General features: G+C 36.1%; 1 protein-coding gene and 1 long non-coding RNA gene across 2 annotated transcripts in view; one reads left to right on the top strand and one right to left on the bottom strand.

Moving 5' to 3' along the window:
• The window catches only part of LOC106962007 (uncharacterized), a 15877-nt gene extending 13019 nt beyond the window's left edge, over positions 1–2858 (bottom strand). The window contains exons 1-5 of the mRNA XM_015056148.1: positions 2752–2858; positions 2382–2648; positions 1710–1970; positions 1316–1591; positions 309–572 (exon numbers count right to left, since the gene is read on the bottom strand). Of these exons, the coding sequence (XP_014911634.1) occupies positions 309–572; positions 1316–1591; positions 1710–1970; positions 2382–2648; positions 2752–2815 (1132 nt within the window). The 5' untranslated portion in view covers positions 2816–2858. The remainder of the gene's footprint in view (positions 1–308; positions 573–1315; positions 1592–1709; positions 1971–2381; positions 2649–2751) is intronic.
• Positions 126–9187, top strand: LOC106962014 (uncharacterized). Its single transcript, XR_001427883.1, has 3 exons — positions 126–175; positions 311–443; positions 9156–9187. It is a non-coding gene; the product is annotated as an uncharacterized LOC106962014 (long non-coding RNA).
• The last annotated feature ends 1512 nt before the right edge of the window (positions 9188–10699 follow it).

Raw genomic sequence — 10699 nt, forward strand, 5'->3', positions numbered from 1 at the left:
ATCTTTAAGTATTTCATATATTTTTTGTTCAGGTATTTTATACTCAATATATGGTACTAAATTTACCACAAAAAAGTCGATGCAAATTGTTACCTCAGATTTATTAGGTAAATTCTATAGCTTACTTTTTTCAGTGCAGTTTGGTCGTCGAGTCACAACAACCTCGTTGGAAACTGTATTAATTAGATATGAAAAGTTGAAAAAAATTAAAATAAATTTTAATACCTTATGGGTTTCAACAAAATGTAAACAATAACCAATAGCTGCATTAAAAAAAACAAGAAAAACAAAAAAACCTTTGAACTTACAGGTTACTGTGATGTTGACCTCGTCACTTACAACACTGTGAAAGGTTGTATTTCCTCTCACTCCCACACATCGGTAGATTCCCCCTTGTTTTACATTAATATCTCTGTTTTCTTCATCAGTGAGTTGAACTTCAGGTGTGTCTGATGTCCGTCTCCACCATCTGTATTTCCATCCAGCAGAGGGCTCCACTGAGCAGTTCAGTGTCACACTGCCCCCTACTGGTATGGTTGTTGGACCTGCTGTCAGTTTGGCTCTGGGTTGAGCTGATGTTAATGAAATAAATACGTTATGATGTAATCAAGCTGACTGTAAATACCTAAAGATCTCATCATATGACAAACCTCAGTAATTGAGTTTCCCTCATAGGAATAGTGAATGAGGTTCATATTTGGACTTGTAACACTTAAATGTGAATTTTAATTAAAAAAATATTTTTGAAAGAAACAAAACATGGGTTATATATCCATCAACTATTTGCTACTTGTATTTTGTGTATTTGTGATTTTATGTGAACATTATTGACTTAAACCATTTTCTTAAAAAAGTGCAGTGTAGTGAAAAAGTTAATTTATATGCATCTACTGATTGCTTTAAATATAAATATATTCACTTATATACTTATATTCAGTGGAAAAAATTTAACAAAATGTTCAAAGTATTACTTGAAGAAATATATTTTCACTTGAGATGATTAAAGTGCACAGGCACAATTCAATCAAGAATAAATATTGTTTTTTTGTCATTAATAAAAATTGTACATACACTGTTGATGATTAAAGGACATAGTCTCATGATCCCAAGTCAGAAACAAGTAAGACGTGTTAATCAGCACCATTGACTTATTACTTGGCTGGAATATTTATCAGAATCAGTAAACTACAACTTGCAAGATTACAAAAACAGATTTCCAATGTTCTACACCAACACATAAATTATTAGTAACCTTTTGACTCTGCATGATTTGGTTGTTTTTGGGCTGGCCTCAATGACAGAAAGCCTGACTCACCTGACACAGACACTGGGACCTTTTCACTCCACTTTGTCACAGAACGCCAGTCGTCTCTGCGTCTACACTGACACATGTAGTCTCCACTGCTGGACTCAGAAACACTGACAGTCCAGACTTTATCATTTCTTCTGGCTACAGTTGTCCGATCTCTCCTCCATTCACATGTCCACTCAGTGGTTTCTCCTCCCTGGACCTCACATGTCAGAGTGATCGTCTCACCACTGAAGATCTGAGGCCAGTTTGGTCGTCGAGTCACAACAACCTCGTTGGAAACTGTATTAATTAGATATGAAAAGTTGGAAAAAATTAAAATAAATTTTAATACCTTATGGGTTTCAACAAAATGTAAACAATAACCAATAGCTGCATTAAAAAAAACATTTGAACTTACAGGTTATTGTGATGATGACATCGTCACTTACAAGACTTTGAAAGTTTGTATTTCCTCTCTCTCCCACACATCGGTAGATTCCCCCTTGTTTTACATTAATATCTCTGTTTTCATCAGTGAGTTGAACTTCAGGTGTGTCTGATGTCCGTCTCCACCATCTGTATTTCCATCCAGCAGAGGGCTCCACTGAGCAGCTCAGTGTCACACTGCCCCCTACTGGTATGGTTGTAGGACCTGCAGTCAGTTTGGCTTTGGGTTGAGCTGATGTTAAATAAAATAAAATAAAAATGTCAATTATCAAAATGTTCAGTTATTCTCCAGTCAGATTGAGTACAAATGTTCAAATGTCTCATCATAATATATGACAAAACTCAATAACTGAGTATGTCCAATGGGAATAAGTGTTATCTTAATTTAATGTCCCAAAGAAAACAAACAAACAAACAAAAATTTATGCTATTCTGTGATTAGCTCACCTAATGAAGCATAATTTAATTATAACATAGTAAGTTTAATTGTATTTCATAGAATTTGTGTTTTCTGTAGATGGGCGAGTTGCAACTGCTGAGTTTAAAAAGTCATTTTGGGAGGAACAAAAAAATCTAAGACGATTTTCTGCATATCAACTCTTATAATGTACAAATCTAGTTGACAAAGCTCATTTGGACTCACCTGTAACATTTAAAGAGACAGTACCACTGCACTTGGTCAAACTGAAGCTCTTCCTGACACCAGAGCACTGATATTCACCACTGTGATCGATTTGGATAGGTTGTAATGTGTAGCTTTTGTGCTGATCGGATTGAATAAATTGTTCTCCATTTCTTCTAATCTCATATTCCCAGTCGGTGTCTTTGCCTTCATTCATGTCACAAGTGAAGGTCACGCTCTCTCCAGGATGAAAAGTCGACCAGTTGGGGTCAATAGTCAGATTTGCACCTAAAACGCAGCACAACACATTTAGCACATTTATCATGCAGTTAATACAGACGTGCCTCATTCTGAGTTTATAAGTAAATATGAGGAATAAAAGAGAAAATACCTTCAGCATGTCCGCAGCAGAGGAGTGTATTCATCATTAAAATAAAACCTAAAACTTTTGTCATTATAAACGTTAAAAGTTCAGATAAACGAGCTCAGTGTTCCTGCTTAGCGTGCAGCTCTGACACTGACCACGTTCTATTCACATCACCAATATTTCCGATCAGTATGACATCGCTAGTTTCCTGTTCTGTGAGTTCATGGTCACTTTTTTTATCTTCATCTGAAAAACATCACAGCTAAAACTTAAGAACTACCACGAAAAATGTTGAAACTTCCCACACAATATTTTGACACTTAGTTTAACTTCCGTAAACTAAGGTGACTCACAAATACATAGGCCAGTTAAATGGTTTTAGGTAACCATTTGTTTAAAGGTAATGTTCAGTTTAGCTTAAAAGATTTATTTGCTCAAAAAACTAGATGAAAATATGTGCAAAACAAACAAAAAAATCTCAAAAACCTAATGTAAATAGGAGAGAACAAAGATAACACGTCTTAAAAATCATTACATTAGTGAGTCTTATAAAGAATTTTTATCATTAAATAAAAGATTAGTTTAAAAGTAAGTTAAAAAAAATAACTACAAAAGAAGATAAGTCAATGCACATACTGTCAAAAGTGAACATTTTGTTCATTTTTTTCATTTAATCTGCGTCGTTCAAACACAGGAAGTGACATCGCTGCACAACAAGCCTGACAGGAAGGATTTCTCATGCCGATTTCCAGGCCTGATAATGACTTTCTGTGGGTCGGAGGAATATTTTTTGCATTTTATTTTAACACAAGTTGCACTGAATTCATCAAAGCAACCTAAAAAAGGACTGTTTTTACTTTTTCATTTTAAAACCTCTGACGTCAATCTTTTTTTTGTTTCACCATGGAGAACTGACACTTCCTGTCCACCTAACAGAAGCCATTTTGAGGGAAACCTGTTAAATAAGGCTTTACGCTTTAGTGCAGAGCCTTTAACCAATTGTTTGACGTGTTATTTTAATAAATACAACATAAAATCATAATTTGTTGCACATGTTGTTAACCTCATTGTTCGTCTTGTTAATCTTTCTGCAGATTGTGGAATCAAATTTAATACCAGTAAACAATGAAAGTCCACATGTAGGATCATAATGTCCAATCATTTTCCACCAGTTTGAAAACAAAATATTTCATTCTTTCTGCTTTGAACTCGTAACAGACTGAATACTCGTGTCACGTCTTCTTAGACTGCAAACTTAAATACTGTTTTTTGTTAACACTGAACAAAACTTTAAAACAATCCAATCAACATCATTAATGTTTTACACACCATGCATTCATGAACCTTCACTCATTTTATTGGAAACAAGCACCGATATTCAAACTGTGATAGTCTTGTATTTACTACAAGCACAGCATAAATGCAAAAGCTACAAATTCAGCTGTCCAGGTCAGAAGGGAGTTTGTAATTTTCACCTTTAATTTCATTTCACAAGAATCTTACAACATTTCATGTTATGAATGTTCGACCTGTCCTATTTATGACATGGGGGAAAATGTAAAATTAGAGCACATTTGATTCTTGAAGAGATATTGCATAAATCATCGTAAAACTGCAGAAAAGTAATAATCATCATAACATATAATGGAAACATGGCAGCAGAGATATTCAGTGTAGTTTCTGATCGTAGAATAATCTGGAGGATCTGTTGCTGCTGAACTCCAATTTCCTGCTGAGAGAGAGAGAGAGAGAGAGAGAGAGAGGATATATTTAAAAAATTAACATGTGCTTCAATTTATCCAAATGAAACATTTATGTTACTGTTAGATGACATAAAAATGCAATACATATCAAATAAGACAAGAATTTTGACTTTGTAACTTAAAACCCTGGAATTGGGCCTCTATCTCTTTAAGAAGCTCCTGCTCTTTCTGAAACCCCGCCTCCAGGAAGTCATAACAACATCGCTCCTCTGTTAACCCTTTAAACAACGTTTTTATTAGCATTGAACTGAGAAGTAGCTCGCATAGTGAGCTCAGGAGACACCAATTCCAAAACAGCTAGTGCTTGCCAATTGCTGCAGGCTAGTCTGAAGGAGCCGAGTGGGGGGAGGGGGGCTCTGTGAGGCGGAGGCTCAGAAGCTGCACCTCTGAGGAGAAGCTTCGTCTCGAAGGCGGAGCTAAGTCCACCCAGGTGTTTTCCAAAGGTGAATGGTTGCCACGGGAGATTAAAGGATTTCTCAAAAATGCATGAAAGAATCAAGGCAACACTCCAAGTATGTTTTTTTAATGAAAAAATACCATACTAACATGATGTAAAGCTTACAAAAGTCGACTTTACATCATACTGCACCTTTAAAATCAGAATTGTGATCAATGTCAATCGGAAGGTGCTTGAGAATTACTAGGCAAGACAGTTTACCCTCCCAAAAGCTAAATAAATAAATGCATTCATAGATAAAATAATAATAATAATAATAATAATAATAATATCACTGACCTTCATGCTGAGCTTTTATGTCCTGGTCTCATGTTAACGTAAACAGAATCTTCCTCTGGATGATGATGACGACTCTCTGTTAAAATGGCGACATGGATAAAAATGTTAAAATTTAATTTAAAATCTACTGAATGTTTACTAATGGCTCCTCTTTGTGAAAAGTTCAGAGTATTTCTCAGCATTTCTGTTTCTGAAATATTTCCGCATGTTGAATGAGCCAGCTGTAATCTCCTTAAATAAGTCGGATGCTGCAGCTCTGCTGTAAAACATGAACTTCACCGTTTGCAGTGGCTCCACGTGGACGGACTGTCTCATACACAGAAGTGGTGCCTGCAGCGAACAAAAGCATTTCAAGATTAAAGTTCTGATCTGAAAGCAGTTATATTATTCATATGACTTTGCCGTCTTAATCTTTCTGTTGACTGTAATCGTTTGTAATTATGAACCATTTGCCCTGAACAAACTCATGGTAACGACATAACTGTATTTTATTATGTTGAGCAGCAGAGACATAACATTGGTGGATTAATTGTGACAAAAAGTTCAGCACAAAGTTCAATTATTTAACTCTGTTGTTTTGTAGGCTAGAAATAAAAAGCTCCATTTGGACTTTGAGTCTTTAAATATGTCTGTATTTTTGCTTTTATGAGGATGAATCAACAAAAAAAATGAAAACAAATTATTATTATAAACGATAAATACATTTATTTTGTGACCTACCATGCAGCAGAGAGCTGTAAACGTGACCTTCAGTCTGATCCGCTCCATGACTGACGGCAGAGCTAAAAATATTAAAGTGAATTAAATGTAACAACGAATGAAAGAATCAGAAGTTCATGTTTAAAATGAGAGGACAGATATTAGAAACTGACCTGAAGCAGAATAAATCTGTGGGAGATTGAAAGAGGCGTCAGCATCATGAACACCAGAATGAAATAGATGAAATGTATTTAAAAATTACAGATACATAATACATTTTGTTATTTAATAAAGTATCGTTGGTGAAGAAGCGATCCGATCCAGTGTGAGACAAATAAGCTCTCACCATTGGACCGTCTGTAGCGCCACAACAGGAGAAGGAGGATGATGAGGACTCCACTAATCAGTCCAACAATTAAGAGCACAGGAGATGAAGACACAGTTACTGGAAGACATAAGTTAGTTATCATTAGACCCAAAGACATGATTTCCTACAAAAAAAAATGTAAATGTGACATCAAGGTTGAAGACAGACATCCTCAGTCTCTGTATTGATTTTTTTCAAACAGCTAAATGGTTTTAATGGATAAAATGCAATAAGTGGTTTAGATCTGCAATTTAAAAGAAAAAGTCATGAAGCTTTAATGTAGGAATGCTCACCTGTAAACATCTATTAGACGTGACAATAATGACATCAGTAACTGTTTCAATTGCTCAAAATGTTAAAATGAGAAAATAAGCTCTGAAAGTCACTGCAAAGAGGAAACATTAGGAAGAAATTAAACGTCATTAGTGCTTTTGTAGCATTTATGTATTTTTTTTATTAAATCATTTGGATTGAAGATTAAACAGGGAAAAAAATAGACTATATTTCTGGACACTAACATGTATCCTGACATATTATGGTTTCTAATGATTCATTTTTAGTGAAGATGGATAAATTCAGGTTTTGTTATCCATATATTCCCATGATCCAGGTCAGAAACAAGCAGGAGGCGTTAACCAACACTATTAACTCATTACTTGGCTGGAATATTAATCAAACTCCATAAATTGTGTTTTTATTATTACAAAAATAATAAAAACACAATTTTTATTATTAAATGTTCTACTATAGCTACCAACACTTATTAGTACTTTCTGGGAGATGCTCATCTGGCACAAATAATCCTGACTCACCAGACACTGGGATCTTTTCACTCCACTTTGTAACAGAAAACCAGTCGTCTCTGTTTCTACACTGACACATGTACTCTTCAGTGCTGGACTCAGCGCACATCTGAGTCTGTGGGGGTCAAAGGGCACCCAAAGCTTAAATCTTATTGGTCAGTTTGCCTTTGTCTATTTGGCGGCTTTGCGCTTTTTCTGTAAGCTAAAAATGAATGAGCAGAGTTTGAACCTCCTGTAGTTCTAAGAGCGGTTTGGATCCCGGTTGAGCTTTTTACCGTGTTCGGTTCTGACGGGTCGCCGGTTATGAGCTTATTTGATGTTTCCCGAACCGGAGACTTAGTGGGCCACCCGTTAGCTGACATCTGCCGCTCTTCCCGAGCGTCACGCTACGACTGCGGGTTAAACAATTTAATCTAGCTGAAACGTTCCCCAAAAGAGTCAAAATTAAGCAAACACTGTTGCTTCACCTTCTCCTCCTTTGGACGTCTGACACCACCTGAACCTGGGAATCAACATCCTCCTCTTTCCGTGGATCACACAGGTAGGCTTCGCTTCCGTGTCTTTATTTGTATTTAGCATAACAAAAGGGTTCACTGCTTTAGTGGTTTAAGTTTGTGCGACGCGCACATGATGCGCATTGGAGAGATGTGCAGTGATAGTTTTACCTTCCAATCTGTCGGACTTGTTTATTTTTTTCCGACCAGCAGAAGTCTTTGCACAATTTTAATAGTAAAGAGGGTTGGATAATAAAAATATACAATAACGTTCCTTCTTTTATTTAAAGGAAAATCTCACAGTGTGTACAGCATCTATAATAATCCATACTGCCAGTCACTTGTGGGAGATTTGGAATCTCACAGAAAAGCTAAAAAAGGGAATCAAACTTAAAACTCTGAACTAAGAACTTCTGATCACATAATAGCAATTAACCACAGCTGCCATTGTAAATTATTACTTATAACTATTGTCAGTAGTCCCCAACATTAATGTGATTAGACTGCATGTAATCATATGTATTACTGTTACAAGGCTGAGCCAAGAAAATGTATGTCTGTATCAAACAAGTAGCCCTTTGTGTTACTCTGTACCGGTGAAGAAGCTCCCAGTCTCAAAAAGGTTGGTGACCCCTGCTTTACAGTAAATAAAGATATATTCACTTAGTGGAAAAAAAATAAATAAATAAACGTTGAAAGCATTTCTTGAAGAAAAATATTTTCATTTGCGATTGAAGTGCACAGGCAAAATTTCATCAAGAATAAATATTGCGTGTTTTTTTTCCCATTAATAGAAATTGTACATACACTGTAAGACGTCTTAGTCAACACCGTTAACTTATTACTTGGGTGGAATATTTATCAGAATCAGTAAAATGCAATTTGCATGATTACAAAACCAGATTTCCAATGTTCTACACCAACACACACAAATTATTACTTTCAGGGAGACGCTCTGCTAACTTTTTGGCTCTGCCTGATTTGGTTGTGTTGGGCTGGCAATGATAACGAAACATCCTGTCACCTGACACAGACACTGGGATCTCTTCACTCCAGTTTGTCACAGAATGCCAGTCGTCTCTTCGTCTACACTGACACATGTAGTCTCCACTGCTGAACTCAGAAACACCGACAGTCCAGACTTTATCATTTCTTCTGGCTACAGTTCTCCCATCTCTCCTCCATTCACATGTCCACTCAGTGGTTTCTCCTCCCTGGACCTCACATGTCAGAGTGATCATCTCACCACTGAACATCTGAGGCCAGTTTGGTCGTCGAGTCACAACAACCTTGTTTGAAACTGTTTACATTAAATATGGGCAGTTCCTAAATATAAAATAAAATAAAAAAAAAGAAACTCACGGGTTTCCTCTAAAATGTAAACAATCAGCAGCTACATTTAAAAATAAATAAATAAATAAAAATACTTACATCTTATTGTGATGATGACATCGTCACTTACAACACTGTGAAAGTTTGTATTTCCTCTCACTCCCACACATCGGTAGATTCCCCCTTGTTTTACATTAATATCTCTGTTTTCTTCATCAGTGAGTTGAACTTCAGGTGTGTTTATGGTCTTTCTGGACCATCTGTATTTCCATCCAGCAGAGGGCTCCACTGAGCAGCTCAGTGTCACACTGCCCCCTACTGGTATGGTTGTTGAACCTGCTGTCAGTTTGGCTTTGGGTTGAGCTGATGTTAAATAAAATAAAATAAAAACGTCAATTATCAACATGTTCAGTTATTCTCCAGTCAGATTGAGTACAAATATTCAAATGTCTCATCATAATATATGACAAAACTCAAAAACTGAGTCTGTCCTATGGGAATAAAGTGTTATCTTAATTTAATGTCCCAAAGAAAACAAACAAAAAAAACCTACAATTTATGCTATTCTGTGATTAGCTCACCTAATGAAGCATAATTTTATTATAACACAGTAAGTTTAATTGTATTGCATAGAATTTGTGTTTTCTGTAGATGGGCGGGTTGCAACTGCTGAGTTTAAAAAGTCATTTTGGGAGGAACAAAAAAAAAGCTTAGATGATTTTCTGCATATAGATTTAACTTACAGAGGAGTAAACATGTTAATTGGCTTCACAACTCTTATAATGTACTAATCTAGTTGACAAAGCTCATTTGGACTCACCTGTAACAGTTAAAGAGACAGTACCACTGCACTTGGTCAAACTGATTCTCTTCCTGACACCACAGCACTGATATTCACCACTATGAGCTGTTTTGATAGGTTGTAACGTGTAGCTTTTGTGCTGACCGGATTGCATAAATTGTTCTCCATTTCTTCTAATCTTATATTCTCAGTCGGTGTCTTTGCCTTCATTCATGTCACAAATGAACGTCACGCTCTCTCCAGGATGAAAAGTCGACCAGTTGGGATCAATAGTCAGCACAGCAACTAAAACACAGCACAACACATTTAGCACATTGATGTACGTTTATAATACATTTTCACACATCAAATCAAGAAAAGAACACATATGCATATCTTTCTGTGTGAATAAATAAAAGAACAATAAAATCAAGATACCTTTAGCATGTCCAGAGCAGAGGAGAGCATTCAGACCTAAAATAACAGCTAAAACCTTTGTCATCTTCAACAAAAACAACGTTCAGATAAATGAACAAAGTGCGTCTCACGCTCACATCCAGCACTGAAGCTTGACAAGCACATCCTCTTCTTTACAAGTACATCTTATCTGTTTCCCATCAGAATGACATCAGAGGTTTCAGCTAGTTTCTCTTCATCCGAGACAAAAACATCACACCTAAAATATCTGTGAGAAAAAAAAAAGTCAAGCTACTCTGCCTCCTCCCAGCAGTCCTACTGCCATATTTGTCACAACAATGAAAATTCAAAGTTCAAACATAATTAAAGCCAAAAACGTTTAATTAAACATTAACTGTCCCAACCTCACAAGAGCTCCGTCTTTCAGCTAAATCAACAGACGTCCTTCATATCGAGACATTCGTTCCGGTTTCATATAAGCATTAATAAGTTTTGGCGTGTCCTTTTTTCTACACGATGAGCTCATTCTCGAGTGCTGTGACATTTCCCACTTCTCCATTTTAGCTTGACCAAAGAACAT

Source organism: Poecilia latipinna, unplaced genomic scaffold (assembly GCF_001443285.1).
Source record: "Poecilia latipinna isolate Pla-1442-1.1 unplaced genomic scaffold, P_latipinna-1.0 Scaffold1360, whole genome shotgun sequence".
NCBI classification, from domain to species: Eukaryota; Metazoa; Chordata; class Actinopteri; order Cyprinodontiformes; family Poeciliidae; genus Poecilia; species Poecilia latipinna.